Source organism: Hemiscyllium ocellatum, chromosome 29 (assembly GCF_020745735.1).
Source record: "Hemiscyllium ocellatum isolate sHemOce1 chromosome 29, sHemOce1.pat.X.cur, whole genome shotgun sequence".
Classification (NCBI taxonomy): domain Eukaryota; kingdom Metazoa; phylum Chordata; class Chondrichthyes; order Orectolobiformes; family Hemiscylliidae; genus Hemiscyllium; species Hemiscyllium ocellatum.
Genome location: NC_083429.1, coordinates 40,492,404 through 40,511,129, shown reverse-complemented (window position 1 = coordinate 40,511,129; position 18,726 = coordinate 40,492,404). Strand labels below are relative to the sequence as shown.

Genomic DNA, 18,726 nt, shown 5'->3' with positions numbered 1-18,726 from the left:
CAAGTCATGAAATGGTTTCAAGTTTATCTACGTGTTTGTGAGTGCTTCCATTAGCCTTGATCAAAAAGTAAAGCTCATATTGGAATCTATGGACTTAAGTGACGTAGTATGGCTTAGAAGTTTTTAGTTAATTATTTCAGTGATTTGCAATCTTTTAAGCCCAATTGTGAATGTCATTGTCTTGATTAATTTTATCTTTTTGTTTTATCTTCACAGAGAAGTATTTCATTCACTTATTAATAAAGTGAAAGAGGAAAATAATGGTACTCTGTCAGGTTTATCTGTCATTGACTTGGTAAGGCAAGTCTCTCACCATGTTGTTCGGTGTACCCATCGAGAAATGGTACATACAATTTGCTTCTATAATTCTTTTGGCATCCTGATTGCGCCCCAATATTGCATTTGTATGAAAGTGTAATCACATGTCACTTTGCAAGGTAGAACGTTTTCATACTGGGTACTGCTAATAAATGTCACCAAAATTTCAAAATATAGTAACTATTTTTTATTGTTGTTACTGAATTCCATTATTTTGTCATTTGATTGCTACATTATACTTTCTTGTGTGAACTTCCATTCATACACACCACAATCAGTGACTCTTGACCTTTTTCCACTCCTGTAAAACAGCTAGGCCTTTCTCACACAGAGCAGAAACAATATTAAAATCAATATTGTGTAAGTTAGATATCTGAGTGGGACTTGACCATTTGTGAAAATATATTTTCAAGTCTGCTCCAATCATTATTTAAATATCATATAGCATTGACACTGTCTAAGTTATTCACTTTTAGGGATGTGAAATTAAAATATTATTGACCCAAACATTTTGCATGTGTTACAGTGCATGAAAATTACGGAGAAAAGCAATTCATATCCGATTCACATGAAAACATGTTGAGATTAAAAAAAGAAATGATAGCATGATTCCATTTAATAAATATCCCTGTTTCACTCCAGATATCACACATCATCCAATTTAAATTTCAGTACCATGGTCTTCCATATGGTTTGCCAACTAAACACCTAGACCACAAATTTTAATGGTCATTTCATGCCAGGTGACTTCAAAGAAACACATCCTACATCATGCTGAAGCAGAATTCAGTCATAGGCAGAGAATTACCTAAGATTTGTATTGTTTTACAAAAATAACTGATATATAGTTGTATTCATGTTATGAGGTTGATTACCAGCAAAAGCCAAGTTTGAGATTCCATTTTGTTCTAAATTTGCATATTAAGTACCTAAAATGTTTTTTTAGTATTTGATTAAAAGCTGACTTTCGATTTGACTTGTAACAGGTCAAAAATAATATCTAACTTGGATATTACACCTAAATCACTGCAAACATATTTTCCTACTTCTAATTTGTAAAGTTGTTGGCAAATTTAGTAAAGTTATGCATTTTCTCTATCTTTCAGATGTACCCATCTGCTCCAGAAATGTTTCCATTTGCTTCCACAAACTATGATAATCCTTTCCTCCCCAGCTATCCTACTCTACAACCTGATCTGTCACCAGCAACACGAGAGAAATTCAGTAGCTGCCTGTCTGTGAGTGCAAATCCTTCATGTTTTGAATCATTACCTCTTGGAGATTTGCTGGAGCTGGAAGGCAGTTTTGATGGCCTGTAGAGTTGAAGAAATGTCAGTTAAATTGGAACATAAGATTCTTCGTGGACTTAGATGTTAGCTGCTGGCTAACCTGCTGTATTTTGGAAATTTCTATGCAGCAGAAACAATTTGAAATGGTTCTGTCGTATCTGGTTTGTTTGCTTATAGGAACAAATAATGATAAAATGACTGATTAAAATTTAAGTTGATTCCCTGTAAAGGTGGTACTATTTCTTTGTGAATTGAAATTGCAATGCAACTTTTAATAAACTGATAAAACTTTTTTTTTAAGAAGAGCATCACTTTCTATTTAACTATTGCTGTGATGTTTCATCGATCAGAACTAGTAAAAGAGTGAAAGTCATTCTGTGAAATGTTATGTTTGTGTTTGCAGCGCAATAATCAGGTCAGACTATTGTGCATCCCATTGGTTTATGCATTATAGCATTTGTGTTGGATAAACTGTTGGTAAAAATAGAAAATTCAGGCAATACAAAGCACCTCAACACTACAGCAATGAATCGACACAAGATGAAGCTGTCCTTTTGCTTTACAGAAATATATTTTATTCTAACACATCATAAAGAGGCAGATCAGGTGTATATACTGCAGTAAGTACGCTTTTCTGTTTGACCCAAAGAACAATGAAAATGACCTGAATGTTAGGGAGTTCACACATAAAAATAGAGACACAATCTTTGATAAATATTTGAATGAATAAAATCATGTGATGTTTGCTACCAACAGAATATTATCATCAAGCTAATAGGGTGACTGCTTGTTAATAAATGGGTAATATGTTATGTGAATTTCAGTGCCAGTGTGATGCCAGGTATGCAAGACTTTCAATCCAAAGATTGGCAGATTGTATTAAATTGTATGGCCCTTCAACTTCGTAACAGGCAAGATACTGGCCATGTCTAACCAGCCATATTTGCAAAACCCTCATGTTATTCTGTGCTTGGGCAACATTTGTGAAATAATCCTGAGTATTTAGAAATATACTCACAAAATTTAATATTTTCAGCCAGGAATGTGGTGTGGCACTTTTTTGTGGACTGAAAGCTAGATATTAATGAAGAGGCCCCTGTTCTTCACTGTTGCAATATATGCACATAAAGCCTGTTTCACCTGAACAGTATCACCCCTGACCTTTCTCTGGTTCTTGCCTCAAGGCAATATGTTGAGCAACCAGAGGCAACTTCCTAGTTTAAATTGAAAGCTTGGCAGTTCATGGTTTGTCATCACCTGACTAGTTTATGCTCTATGACAATGCCTGTATCAATCTGTAACCCACTTGTCAACTAATAAGCACACTCTGCTCATACATGTTTCCCTTTACCTTGGTATTCTTATGAATTGTTCCAATAAGTGCAAGGTGAAAAGCTTTGATAATACTCAAGTTCTGTACTACCAAACAATTAATTAATATAAAGTAATTACTTTTTCACCTTAGCTAAGGAGTAAGAAGAGCAATCCCAAAGTCAATTTGACAAGAGAAAGATAAATATAAGAAGGGACAAAAGTAGGGCAAATACTGTTGATACCACTCGGTTAATCAGTGCCTGTGTAGCACCTTTCTAACTGCATTATGTTTCTGTCAGAAAGTGTTCCCTCTACTATGTAGTTTCTGATTGAAAATCACACTGATTAATTTTATTCAACATTGACAGCTGTTAATGCAAACCATTAGGTAGATTCTGCCAGTACCGGCCAGGCAAGCTTGCTGGCAAGATAACTGGTAGGAATTAGAGTTTCTTATGAAGGATACAACAGGACTCACATGTCTCAATCCATTTGATCCAAATAAGAGTTTGTGTAGTTTGTATTTCCAGAGCAAAATACTGATATTACAATAATTATTCTGACGATTTTCAAAGTTAGTACTGTTGGAAATAATTCAAATGGGAAAAAAGAGAAAAACAATTGCATAACACCTTCTTAAAGTACAGATTTGAGACGGCCCAGGGAATCCCTTATGGACTCAGACCTGTAAGTTTCTCTCTTGGTTTGTCCCAGAGATCATACTCTTTAAAAGTCTGGAATAGAAAACCCTCTTATAGACAGATTAGTTTAATTTTAGTCATTCCCTTTATTTACCAATAGCATCACTGTTACAACGTAACACTGATACCTATAAGCTAAACTAACTTGGTTCTAATAACGTAGGAAAGTAGAGTACCAGCTCTTCAGGTGCCCCAGCAGGCTACTCCGCGTACTGTTACAAATTGGCTTCCTTTATACAGAAGTTTGTTTTAAAAATTTCATGTTCTTAATTAGACAGATAACAGTGAAAGACAATAATTCATAAGGAAGAAAAGTTAATTGGCAAGTCTGTGTTAGGCTTGACTAATCACTCCTACAGGCCCTGAGCCATTCATCAGGTGGATAAACCTACCCAGCCGAGTTAGGCGCCTGCTAGCGAGATAAACTCCGATCATAAACAGGTACCAATCTGAGCTAATTGGAGAGTTCATAAGGTAACCTTGCACAGCTCACATGTCGGATACAATTGTTTTACAAGATGGCTTCTTAGCAAGGAGGGCAAACTTTTGATCATAAAAAGGCTTCCTGACACATTGTGCCAGAATCTCTTCAATGTTAGGTTTAGAATTTCTAAATTAGGAGCAGACTCCTGCTTTCTCAGCACTGAATCATTCTGTATCTGAGGCTGAAATGTTACTATAAGGTTGCATTTAAACTGACTCATTAGTCTTTGAATTAAACATGCTTTCTTTTCAGGGTTGTGATTCAAATTCAAATAAGTCATAAGATCTGATTAATTAGAATTGACAGTGGAGCAGTCTGTAAGAACAGCAGGTAAGTTAAAGCTTCACTAACATTCCCTTTTACAGAGTTTGTATTTAATAACTGGTAATGGCTACTCAATATCATCAAGGCCCAAAATGCAATTAAATTGAATCCATAGCAAATAAGCACAAAGAGTTAAATTTCTGCTGCCTCCGCCAACCTCAGCACTAAAATGGTCTCTCTCTCTAGTGTCCTTTTGAACTCTCCAGTCCAGGGTCTTGTAACAACAAAGATATTTTTTCTGTCTGTGTATGCCCCCCTTGCAATTGTCCATTCTAATTGACAGCATCTGACCGTTAATTACAAAGCTTTTGATAGTACCTAGTTTTGTTTCGGGGTCAGATTCAAACACTATAATTTCCCAAGGGAACGGCTGGGAATGTTATCACTTGGTGTCCTGTTCACACAGATTCATTGATGCTAATGCAAATATTCTTAATTGCCTTACAGCATCCTGTTATCACTTGGTGAGCCCAGATGTCCCTGTGTTCTGCATTCCTTGAGTTCCCTCCCTCCCACCCCTTTTTTCTGAGCCTTCCTGCCTGTCTCTTTTGTAGTGCAGTAAATGTGTTCCATAATTCAGTTTTACATTTAGTCTAAATGTTTAAAGACATGTTTTAAGGCAATAGTCTGTCTCATTCTGACCCATATTTACATGTGTATTTGCTTTGTGAAACCTTTGTTATTTCCAATGTGACGGGTTGAAATAACTCCAAGTACACACCAATGTACTTTCAAATGAAGTAAAAAAATGTTCAGTTGTTCCTCAATATAAATTACTGGTTATAAATATCTGGCTAAAAACACAAAACCATCCTGATCCGTCTGACCATGTCAGTGATTTATTTCCATTGGAATGTTCACAAACAAGTTTAAGCTCCTCTGAGCCAAATAACCATGTTCTGTCTGCTCACTATGTTTCTTTATTGTATTGCCATTGTAAGTCATTCTGCTATAATGCACATTTCGTTATTGCGATTGACGAATTGGGGACACTTACTTAAGCGTGAACTTTTAAACGTGTGTTGGTTGCAGTGCAATTACATTGCCAAAGCTTTAAGCGCAGTTTCAAAAGTGATTTTTCTATAATGCAGGGTTGCACAAGAATGCGACCATTGTGTTACAAAGAACTTACTGTCAACGTTGATCTTCTGTGCTTACGAATAACATTTAGCTCCTTGTGTCAATTCTGGAGGCTCATTGTCATTCACCCATATGCCACAAAAACCAGAAAGGGTTTATAGGGTGACAAACTGGCATATCTGTGCATCATGTTAACTAATTTGCCAAGTAGTTGTCTTTGGTGTTAATCATTTTTTAAATTAGGGCAGGTACTTTGAGAAAATAATGTTTTTATTTTCAGCTCCATTTACTTGGTGACAGTAATGCGTCTCACCCCAACATGACAGAATTTTCTAAGACTCGCTACTGGTTGTCATAGTAATTGGTATGTTGTTCATGAGTTCCAGTGTTTTCATGCTAATGGTCAAAGGGTCTATGTGCGAAAGTATAAGAAAATAAACTTCTTTTTAGAAATCCGTACCTTAACATATGTAATGAATCACCGTGCAAATAACTAGGCTGATTGGCCTTCTGACTCATTGGAATTAGACGCTAATGTGAATAGATTTGGGTAGCTGGTGTGCAGAAGGTTCCTTGTGATCCTACATTTCTGTGGTGCAAATGACAGATAATAACTTGAATGGTTGGATGTATATTAACCTGGGGAAGAGATGAAAGAGGGGGTTGAATTTGCAGAACTTGGGTGGAATGTATTCCTGACACGGAATGTACATTGTATACATCAAGAATATTAAATAATTTGGTGCTACAGAACCTGTGTTTTGCTATAAAAAGACAAATTTGTTGAAGATTTTCATCTTGCACTTCTCAATACTTTTGGGAAGAATACCAATTTGGGGAAAATCAACAATTATAAGGCAAAGAACATTGGAACACGAGTAGGCTATATGCCCTTTGAAGGCTGTGTTGCAGTTGAATATGATCATGACTGATTATCCAAATTATTCTTCCCACTTTCTTTCCATACCTATTATTCCTTTCAACCTAAGAACAACAGCTAACTTTTTCTTGAAAGCATTCAGTGCTTGGTCTCAATCACTTTGTGTGGTGGAGAATTCAGGAGGCTCACCACTGTCTGGATGAATGTTTCCTCACCTCAGTCCTAAATGGATCATCCAGAACATTGTGTTTACCTTGTCTAGTTTTGTTAGAACTGCATAGGTTTCTCGAGGTCCCTCCTCATTCTTCTAAACTCCCAGTGAGTATAGTACAAGCTGTTCAAGTCTTTCATATGTCAATCCTGCCATCCTAGGAAAAGCCCTCAATGAGAGGTAAGAAGGGAAAATGCAAATTGATTGGCAAGTGGACTGTGATTGCTCATGGGTTTGCCACGGAGAATGCACTCATTATTGGTGATTGACAATTAACAGCCCAGCTTTGCTTATATTTTAAACCAGGCAGGTTGACTCATTGCACAAGACGATGCCCTGAGAAATTATCCAGCAAATGGCTGCTATCTATGTTGTTGAGTTGAAATAGATGCAGTGTGTGCACACATTCTTTATTTCTAACCAGTGGTTGGCTTCAAAATTAAAGCATCCAATGAACATTGGTAATTGTATCATCATCCTGTTTGGAATTATTTGAACTGGCAGACATCCCAGCTTGTGGAATTATTCTGGTGGCAGAAAGAAAACAATTTATAATGGAAGTTATTAAATATGTTATCTAACATTTGCTTGAGAAGATGTCAGACTTGGTCTGAAAATTGGAAGACAACAATATTATTCGTGTAAATGTAATTCCCCACACAATGCACCTGATAATCAACTGTGACAAAATAATTCTCCTGTATATATCACAGCAGTAGTTGGATTTGTGTAGCTCTGAATTCTAAATGTTTGAGAGTTATGTTACTCGATTAAGTAAAATGTTCTAGTTAAATTGGAATGACTAATGTTGCTGATATGACACTTGAGATTCTTAAGTTTTGAACTCAGATCATGACATGATGTGTGTATTCTTCAGTCTAAATAAACTGTGGTTGTCTATAATATTAAGAAAATCAAAGTATTGGCTACTTTCACTGTTGATAGGCAAAACAAGACAGTAAACTGGCTCAATTTCATTTGTATCATTTTCCTGTCTGTATATTGATTTAAATTTATTTTCAAAGCCTGCAGTAAACTTTGTAATTCTCGCCATACATTTTCAAATTCGATTTTACAATTGATGTCAATATATTTATTATGTACCTGTTTAGAACAGATGAATGACCTTTTTGATAATATAGATGTGAATAATTGGCTCTGACGTGGTGATTGAGCCATTTAGTTATCTGGGTATGGTGCAGAGCAGTCTTGATTTAAATCTAATAACATTGAACTGGGGTTAATTTAATAGAATTATACAATGGCTATACCACAGAAGGAGGCCTCATAAGCCCTCTGTGTCTTTTCCTGAAGATTCTACAATTTTTTTCCTCTTCAGGTAGCTTTCCAATTCTTTCCAAAATTTCTAATTTTGCAAACTATGATTTAATGCCTCCACCACACTCACCAGCATTTCACTGCAGATCCTATCCACACATTGTACGTTTTTTTTCCCTTCATGGCATCATCAGTTTTTTTGGCAATTACGTTAAATTGGTGTCTCCTTGTTCTCAACTCTTCCACCAATTAGTTCAATTTCTCTTGATTGCACTATATTCACCCCTCAGGATTTTCGAGGCCTCAAATACAATCTGTCAAATTTCACTTCTCTGAACAGAACAGGTACCAATCAATCCTCATAAAGGAGTTTCTCATTCCAAGATGGTTATGTCCTTTATATTGTTATGGAGGAAATATAGAGAACCACCAGGAGAGTTCTTCAAGAAGTAGGTCTTTTATTTGCAAACAAAAAAACCGTGACATTGAGAAAGCAGATTCTCGAATGCCGACGAACCTCAGGGTCCGCGGATTTTAATATTTTTTTTAATCCTGTTTCTATTAGCTTATCAGCATATCCAACTATATTAATCAAAGTACCTCACTCTAGCTGCACAATAAACCAGTGATGTTAGTTCCCATTATCTCTTTAGTTGTACATTCTACTTCATGTTATTCTAATGTCACGGTTAGATATTTATTGCTAACTGTGCTACAGTGATCTTTCCATTCCTGACTAACAGTCATGATAGATATTTAGCTATTCCATCTGTTACAATAGTCTCCTGTCTCAAGCTGACTCGACTGACTATTAATTAGATATTTTAATGTCACGTCCCACATATTTATTGTCCCAATCCAGTCATAATAACACTTAACAGAGAAACTTGCTTTATTACTTGTGTTATCTCATCTCACTATAGTGACCTTTCATCCTTAACCTTACTCTGCTCATTGGTATAAGAATGTTGCACTATGGTTATCCCATCCTGTCTTCCACAGACCACAGGCTGCCAGTGGTCTTCATGCTTTTACCCTTCCCATGCTTTCATGTTCTTTATTTTCCATAGTATCCATCCTAAAATGGTTTGTTTTTAATTGCACACAATACTCAATTTAAGGTTGACCTAATGTTTTATAATGATTCATCATAACTTCGTCGATTTTGTGTTATACTTCAAGATATAAAAGCCAAGATCCTATATGCCTCATTAATCACTTTGCAACCTGCTCAGCCATCTTCATTTATTTATTTATTTTATGCACATGTACCCCCAAACACTGCTTCTATACTTATTTTAGAATTCAGTCCTTTATTTTATCTACCTTTGCCCCCTCTTCCAACCCAGAAAACCACTTCATACTTTATACATGAATATATATGTTTCATCTACCCTGTGTCTGCCCATTTTACTAACTTATCAATATATGTTGAACTACAGGGAAAGTGGGGAGAGAGAGAGCCCGGGCGGTCAGTCATTTGGAGATGGTGCCTGGACTCCCATTGATGTCCAGAACTGTTCTCAGAAGCATTTCAGTGAGCCAGGTTAATTTTTAATCATTGTAAACAAAAGACGCAATCAGTGTGAAACACCTCTTTAATGCAATGTTTCTATCAGGACCTTGAGATCTTTGGATAATCCCAAATTTGGATAATTAATATTTGGATAATCGATATTTGGATAATCGAGGTTCCTCTGTGTATCTCACTGCTCCCCAGCTAGAATCTTGTCTCGATAGTGCGAACTCTGGAAATGTAATGAGATTCTCCCAACATCAAGAAAGGGCTTATTTAGCTTCTAATATAATCCAGCTATGCCACCAAAGCCCACATTGTTCACGTCCCTCTGAGGTTCTGCTATTGATATCTCCTGCATTTTACTGCCTATGAACTACTGTGGGACTCTGTTTTGTATAAACTCATCACTTATCATTATTCCAGTAACCATGTGTAGTCCTTATTTCCCATTACTATGATCTTACTTTTAATATTGCTCCAATTAGACCCTTCTCGAGAATGATTAGTGGACTGTAGTTCTGTTTTGCCATTTTGAATAGGACTTAGCTTCACAAGCTGCTGTTGAACTCAGGTTTAGACAAGCATCAAATATCTGACTGATGTCGATTTTCTGTGGTGAGTCAGTTGTCGTTTGAACACCTTGAAAACACACAAACCCTCAAAAAGGGGAGGATGACCTTATATCCAGAGCTTCAAGTGAAAACAGATTGTTTCACACAGCTCATCTGCTGTTCTTACTCCTTCAGAGATGACAACATAAAGATAATTGACTTTGACAGTAGGTTTAATGTGTTAATTTTATTGTTGGTGTGATATTCCTCATGGAGAATAGACATGCTGTACATTACCGTAAGAGGTTACCAGTTTATGAAGTACTACTGGAGCATTTAAGTTGTGCTCCAATCGCTGAGAAATTATCCCATTACAAATGATAAATTCCTGAATTAAATTATTTTCTGCATCATTTCCTGCATTCTCCTTTCTTTGTGGTTAGCTGGATTGATTATGACTCATGCTTTATAAGCAATAAATTGTGCAATCAGCCCATCTCACTAACCTCCAGAAGAACATTATTGTTCCAAGTCGCTCGGAGGCTGTTACATGTAGTATTCAAATCATGTTCTCCTACTTGACTTTAAGGCCAACTATAAATGACTTAAAAATTGTATAAACTCAGACCCAAGCAATTGCTCAAAATAATTACTGCAATAAAATCAGTTAATGCTGAGCCATGTTACATTGGGAAGAGATTAGCCAAATTGTATGGACTGATGACGCAGTTGGGCTAAGCACTGCTAACTTGAGCAAAAACAGCTTGTATTTATACAGCACCTTTTATATAATGAATAATCCCAAGATATTCCTAAGAACCATTACAAAGCGAAAAATGAAATCAGAAATTACTTGGTAAACTTAGCAGGTCTGGCAGCATTTTTGGACAGAGAGTAGAATTAAAATTTTAGGTCCAGTGACCCTTCAGAACTGGGGTTCACAGGAACCAAAAGGTTAACACTGTTTTCTGTCCACAGATGCTGCCAGACCTGCTGAGTTTTTCCAGCAATTTGTTTTTGTTTCTGATTTTCAACATCCACAGTTTTTTTTTGTTCGGTTTAAAGTTAAAGATCTTAAAAGAGCATACAATAGGTTATGAGTTTGCTTGCTGAACTGGTAGGTGTGTTCTCAGACGTTTTGTCACCATGCTAGGTAACATAATCAGTGAACCTGCATTTGAAGCACCGGTGATCTGTCCTGCATTCTATTTATGTGTCTTGGTCTGTTAAGGTGAGTGATATCATTTCTGGTTCTTTTTCCCAAAAGTTGGTAAATGAGGTCAAAATTGATGTGTTCGTTGATGGAGTTCCGGTTTGAATGCCAGGCCTCTAGGAATTCCTCTGCTTGTCTCTGTTTAGCCTGTCCTAGGATGGATGTGCTGTCCCAATCAAAGCAGTATCCTTCTTCATCTGTGTGTAGGGATACTAGTGACAGCTGGTCACGTCTTTTGTTGGCTAGTTGATGTATTCTGATGTTTAGCTGAAATAGCTACTGATGAACCAAAAGGACCCTGTAGCAACAAACAGCAAAATGAATGTCAGATACTAAATACCCTGCAAGGACTGCAACGAACACTACATCGGACAGTCAGGAAACTAGCCACAAGGATACATAAGCACCAACTAGCCACCAAAAGACATGGCCAGTTATCACCAGTATCCTTACTGACCGACAAAGAAGGACACCACTTTGAATGGACAACACATCCACCCTAGGACAGCCTAAACAGAGATCCCACTCATGGGAATTCCAAGAGGCCTAGCATTCAAAGTGGAACTCCATCAATAAACACATCAATTTGGACCCCATTTACCAACCTCTGAGCAAGAGAACCGGAAATGCTACCTCCTAATTAACAGGCCAACATACATAAATAGAAAGCAGGACAGAACACCAGCGCTTCACCAGAGGCTCACTGATGATGTTACCCAGTCTGGTGACGAAACATCTGAAAACAAACCTGCTAGCTCAGCTAGAAAACTTACAACCTGAAACTCAACCTGAGCTACAAATCTTTTCAAAAATCACACTGCGCACAATGTGAAGGGGCATTTATACAGAATTTTATGAGACTATGATTACCTGTTTAAAATTACTTTCAAATGTCTTGGCGATGCATTGCAGATCTTTACTACCTTTATTTGCAAGAGTTTAACACTTAATCCAATATTTAAAGAAAATAGCCAATCATCCAATAACATCCATTTTTTGTATTTAGCAACATACAAGTGTGCACACTGTTCTGTCCTGCACCAATATCAAGTGCTTTACATTCAAACCCAATTGCATTAGTTAGACCTCAGTTGGCTCCCAATTAAGTAGCATCTTGATTTTAATATTCTAATGTTTTTAATGCCCTCATAGACATCATAACATTCTAACCTTTAATCTCCTTGACACTTTGAAACATCTATATTATCTAATTCTGACCTCATGAGCATCTTTGATCATAATTGCACCGCCATGTGTTGGCTGCACCTTCAATTGCCTGGGCCAGAGCTGTAAAATTCACCCAAACCTCTCAACTTCTGTTTCCCTTTTCTCCTTCGTGACACATCTTAAAACTTTTATGAGCTAGCTTTCAGTCAAAAATACAGTTTTCAAGTAGAAGTATCCACCAGCCTCAGGAAATGAGGATATTCTTTCCCATGTAAGAAAATGTGTGTGGGCCATATACCCATCATAAACAAAAACTGCTGTTACAATTAACTCCTTAATGTGTAACTCAGAAACGTTTCTGAGTTTAATGGAAATGTGTCCAGAAAATGGACACAAAACTTAGATAAGAGCAACCTTTCATTCCGATTTTGTTTAGCTAAGGATGAAGTGGGACAATTTGATGCTAGGCTAATAATTTGGGCGTTTGACTTAATCAGCTGACAGCGCCAATAAGGGATTTCAGAATATCATGCTTTGCATTTTTTAACCATGGTTGTTCACCTCTACCAGGAGATGATGTAAATTTAGTAGACTGCTAATGGTGCAAACATTGTTTGAAAGTGTTGTAATTGATGGTGTATATGATTTTTTCATTCCCTAACCACTTTCAAAACTAAAGATTTTTGAGAGAAAAGTTCCTGATCATATTATAAATTGCTAACACATCTAGATATTAAAAACAAGACTTGGTATTTTTCATTGGTGATCTTGATTTGTTTTGTTGCTGTGCAGAATGTAAATGTTTGATGGATGCATGGAGTACAATTGACCGAATTTCTGCTGATATCTTTGATAATAAATTTCTGCTTGGGTCCCATGAGTTTTGTCCAAGAAGTCCTTGAGACAGACATCCAAGAAGGTGCTGCAGTCTCAAAAGGTCGGAACTGAGTTTACTGATTTCGGCCAGCTGTTAGAATCTTCGCTGATTTTTCATTGTTTTTACTTATTCTGTGAACAATTCTGGTTTGCAGTTGTGAACTGGGAATTGTGAGTGGAAGATGAACAGACTGGACCTTGCTGTGTACTCCGGTTTCCTCCCACATTTCAAAGGTATACAGGTTAGATAGATTGATTGATCACGTTAAATTGTCTGTCGGGTCCAGGATTGTGCAGACTAAGTGGGTTAGCCATCGTAAATGCGGGCTTATGGCGGTAGGGAAGAGAATTGGGTTCTTTTGGGATGCTCCTTGGAGGTTGATACAGACTTAATGGGTTGAATGGCCTCTTTTGCACAGTTGGGGTTTTATGATCATAGAATTCAATTTCTGATCCAGATTGTGAATTTGGACATTTAAAGTAATATGTGTTGTGTGGCAGGTTGGAAAATTACTTGGTCAAATAATGTGATTTCCAGCCAGTTGAATATGGAGGATATCAAAGCCAGGTCCAGTCTAGTTCTGAATACACGTGTACTAACCAGATATTGGACGCTAGTCAAGGGCAGAAAACCAGTTGATGTTTCTGCTTTTTGGAATCCAGAAAGGATCTGCCTTTCTGTCAAGACTAAGCATGGCAGGATTTAAAGCTGGTACCTCTGACATTAATATTGCAGTAAAACATAGAACAGTACAGCACTCTGCAGGCCCTTCGGCCCAAGATGTTGTGCCGGCCTTTTATCCTACTCTTACTTCATTTTACTATCATCCCAGTGCCTATTCAAGAGTCGCTTAAATGTCCCTCATGTATCTGACTCCACCACCACTGCTGGCAGTGCATTCCATGCACCCACCAATCTCTGTGTAAAGAACCTACCTCCAATCACTTTAAAATTATGCCCCTCTCTGATGGCCATTTCTGTCCTGGGAAAAGGCCTCTGGCTATTCACTCTATCGATGCCTTTCATCATCATGTATTAAGTCACCTACAAGAGCCCTCCATACTATCCGAAACACCAACAACCTTTGTGTCATCGGTCAACTAATCCACCTTTCCACTTCCTCATCCAAGTCATTTATAAAAATCACAAAGAGTGGAGGTCCCAGAACAGATGCCTGCGGAATACCACTGCGGAGCTCTAGGCTGAATACTTTCTATTTACCAGCATCCCTGTCTTTCATGCGCTGGCCAATTCTGTATCCAGAAAGCCAGATTTCCCTGTATTCCATGCATTCTTAGTTTCTGAATGAGCCTACCATGGGGAACCTTATTAAACGCCTCTCTAAAATCCACATACACCACATTTACTGCTTTACCTTCATCAGTGCTTTGTGACATCTTCAAAGAATTTAATAAGGCTTGTGAGGCATGACCTGCCCATCACAAAGCCATGCTGACTATCTCTAATTAAACTATGCTTTTCCAAATAATCATAAATCCTGTCTCTCAGAATCCTTTCCAATAATTTGCCTACCGCTGATGTAAGACTGACTGGTCTGTAATTCCAAGGGTTACCCCTGTTCCCTTTCTTGAACAAGGGAATAATATTTGTCACCCTCCAATCATCTGGTACCACTCCAGTGGAGAGTGAGGATGCAAAGATCATTGCCAAAGCCTCAGTAATCTCTTCCCTCGTTTCCCATAGTAACCTTGGGTATATCCCGTCTGGTCTAGGGGACTTAGCTATCCTCATGTTTTTCAAAATTTCCAGCACATCCTCCTCCTTAACACAAACCTGTTCGAATGTATCAGAGCTGAAAATGTGTTGCTGGAAAAGCACAGCAGGTCAGGCAGCATCCAAGGAACAGGAGAATCGACGTTTCGGGCATAAGCCGTCGATTCTCCTGTTCCTTAGATGCTGCCTGACCTGCTGCGCTTTTCCAGCAACACATTTTCAGCTCTAATCTCCAGCCTCTGCAGTCCTCACATTCTGTTTGAATATAACAGCCCATTTTGTGCTGTTCTCACAAACGACAAGGTCCCTCTCACTAGTGAATTCATTCAGGCCCTCCTATCTCCTCCAACTCCAGGCACAGGTTCCCTCCACTATCCCTACTCAGCCCTACGCTCACCCTAGCCATCCTCTTGTTCCTCACATAATTGTAGAATACCATGGGGTTTTCCTTTATTCTACAAATCAAGGTTTTTTCATGTCCCCTTTTAGTTCTCCTAAGTCCATTCATCAGTTCCTTCCTGGATTCCTTGTAACTCTCTAGAACCCTGTCTGATCCTTCCTCATTCTTAAGTAAATGTCCTTCTTCCTCCTGACTAGGTGTTCCACATCTCTTGTCATCCAAGGTTCCTTCACCCTACCATCCCTTCCTCATCTCAGTGGGACAAACCTATCAAGCACTCGCGGAAAGTGCTCCTGAAAAAACCTCCACATTTCTGTCATGTATTTTCCTGAGAGTATCTGTTCCCAATTTATGCTCCCCAGTTCCTGCCTAATAGCATTGTAATTCCCCCTCCCCCCGTTAAATACTTCCTAACACTGACTGGTCCTATCCCTCCCCACGACTATAGTAAAGGTCGGGGAGTTGTGATCACTATCACGGAAATGTTGTCCCAATGAGAGATCTGACACCTGACCTGGTTAGTTGCCAAGCACCAAATACAATATGGCCTCTCCACCAGTCAATCTATCAACATATTGAGTCAGAAATCCTTCTTGGACACACCTGACAAAATCTACTCCATCCAAACAATTTGCACTAAGGAGGTTCCAATCAATATTAGGGAAGGTAAAGTCACCGATGACAAAACCCTGTTGCTTCTGCACCTTTCCAAAATTTGTCTCCCAATCCGCTCCTGGGGGGTCTGTAGAAAATTCCCAATAAAGTGACTGCTCCTTTCCTGTTTGTGACTTCCCTGTTTGTAGACAAACCCTCTTTGACAACCTCCCTTTCTGCAGCTGTAATACTGTCCCTGATTAACAATGTCACTTCCCCACCAGGGGCTGAATGGCTTGATTCTGCAGTAAATTCCATGTAATTCAGTGCAATGAGCATGAGGAAGGAAGCCGAACTGTGTGCTGTCTTTGTACCTTGCTTCACAGTGAACTCCCTCTGTCAGATTCCATGCCTCTTGCTCCAGGTTCTACCCTTCCAAAATGCTAGCAAGTGCAGTCCCAAATATTGAGGCCCAGCAGTTGTGTAGATAAGGAGAAAAAGTGACAGAAGGGAAAAGAAAGGGAGAAACATTCCATTGTTTTAAGCTGAAAAATAAGAGATAGCAATTTGTCTGGAAGTGCTTATAATCTTGTTTGCTCATGGACAAAACAAATTTGTTCTGAAAACATAAATGGCGCTGGCTGGAGCTGCTCCCATTTATAGAGCCCCATCTTGTGGGAGAAGTGTGCATAGCAGGGTAATGCCTGATTAAGGTAATTTCGCCATAATGCCAGAGGACCATAGAGTCATACAGCATGGAAACAGACATTCAGCTCAATCTGCCAGTCTGACCAGATTTTCTAAACTGAACTGGTCCCATTTGCTTGCAGAATGCTGTTCTCTCTTTCAAGAGTCATGAGGTTAACCTGAGGGTTATCATGCCTTGGAGGGGCAGAGGTCAAGAAGATGGGACCTTCACGTTGACATCAGCCTTTCTGGGAAGGGTGTGAGATGTACTTAGCAAATTTCAGTAACTAGCACTTTTCATCTTTGATATGGTGTTTTTTGACAAGTGTGGAGGCTGAGGGGTGACTTTATAAATGTTTATGAAATCATGTGGGCCACGGATAGGGTGAGTAGATGAGGTCTTTTCCCTTGGTTGGGAAGTCCAGATTGAGAGAGCATAGGTTTAGGGTGAGAAGGAAAAATTTAAAAGGGACCTAAAGGGCAACTGTTTCATGTAGAGGGTGGTGCGTGTACGGAAAGAGCTGCCAGAGGAAATGGTGGATGCTGGGACTATTAGAATGTTTGTTTAAGAAACATCTGGATGGGTATATGAATAGGAAGGGTTCAGAGAGATACGGGCCAAGTGCTGGCAAAATGGTACTGGATTTATCTAGGATATCTGGTCGGTATGGATGAGTTGGACCAAAGGGTCTGTTTCCATGCTGTACATCTTTGACTCTAAGTACATACTCAGTCCTACTTGAAAGAATAAGTAAGATGTAGTCAAGCAAAATATGATGATGTAACTTTAAAGGACTGTAGAAATCTTAAATCATTGTTTTACTGGAATATTCTGATCAGTTAACATAAAAATCACCAATGAAGATAAAACTGATCACAGCGATAATCTCGTCATGATCATCATAAAGTTTGGGGTCTAAGTCCCAATCCATTTTTGAGCACAGTGACCATGCTGACGCTCCAGTGCAGTACTGAGGGAGTGCTTCACTGTGCTGCATTTCAGATGAGACATTAAGCTGAGGCCCAAACTACTTGTTTGAGTGGATGTTAAAGATCCCATGCCACAATTTCACAGAATAGCAGGAGAGGTAACCACAGTGTTCAAGTCCATATATAATGCACAGATAGTATCATGAAAACAGAAGATCCAGTTACACATTGTGCCAATTTGCTGCACACACATTTGCAACTGCATGGGGCAATTTCCCCACCCGATGATAACAGCTGGTGTCCGTGGTATGTGATACTGGCTAATACCACCAGTCGTCTTTTATCTGCACAATCATGGAATTCCCACAGAGAAGAAGGATGCTCTTCAGCCCATTGAGTCCACATCAATCTATCCACCCAGACGGAGCACCACCCCCACCTTAACCTCATAACCCTGCATCTTTCATAGCTAACCGAACTAACCTGCACATTCCTTGATGCTTACTGGTCAATTTAGTTTGACAATCCACCTAACCTGCACATCTTTGGACTGTAAGAAGAAACCACCTGGTGGAAACATATGCAGATACAGAGAGTCATTGTTCGTCAAGGACAATATTACGGTAGCAGAAAGGGCATTTGAGGACTCATTTGCTAAGGTTAGCAACAGGAAAGGAGAGGTCACCCTGTTGGGAGTTGTTTATAGACGTCTGAATATTTCCAGAGATGTAGAGGAAAGATAATTCTGGATAGGAGCGAGAGTAACAGGGTAGATGTTATGGGGGACTTTAACTTTCCAAATATTGACTGGAAATATTACAGTTCGAGTACTTTAGATGGGTCAGTTTTTGTCCAATGTATGCAGGAAGGTTTCCTGACACAATATATAGACAAGCCAACAAGGGGTGAGGCCACATTGGATTTGGTACTGGATAATGAACCTGGCCAGATGTTAGATTTTGAGGTAGGTGAGCACTTTGATGATAGTGACCACAATTTGGTTATGTTTACTTTTGCAAGGGAAAGGAATAGGTATATAACACAGGGCATGAGTTATTACTGGGGGAAAGTCGATTATGATGTGATTAGGCAAGATTTACGATGCATTGGATGGGGAAGGAAACTGCAGGAAATGGGCACGATTGAAATGTGGAGCTTATTCAAAGAACAGCTAA

The 18,726-nt window shown here is 38.6% G+C and overlaps 1 protein-coding gene across 3 annotated transcripts in view; it reads left to right on the top strand.

Annotated features, from left to right (window-relative positions):
- LOC132829655 (uncharacterized) overlaps positions 1-1,864 on the top strand; it is a 112,067-nt gene extending 110,203 nt beyond the window's left edge. For 2 of the 3 annotated variants that reach the window (XM_060846993.1, XM_060846992.1), the window contains 2 exons: positions 217-343; positions 1,425-1,864. In XM_060846993.1, the coding sequence (XP_060702976.1) occupies positions 217-343; positions 1,425-1,637 (340 nt within the window). In that variant the 3' untranslated portion in view covers positions 1,638-1,864. The remainder of the gene's footprint in view (positions 1-216; positions 344-1,424) is intronic. The other variant, XM_060846994.1, reaches the window with a different exon arrangement.
- Positions 1,865-18,726: the final 16,862 nt, after the last annotated feature.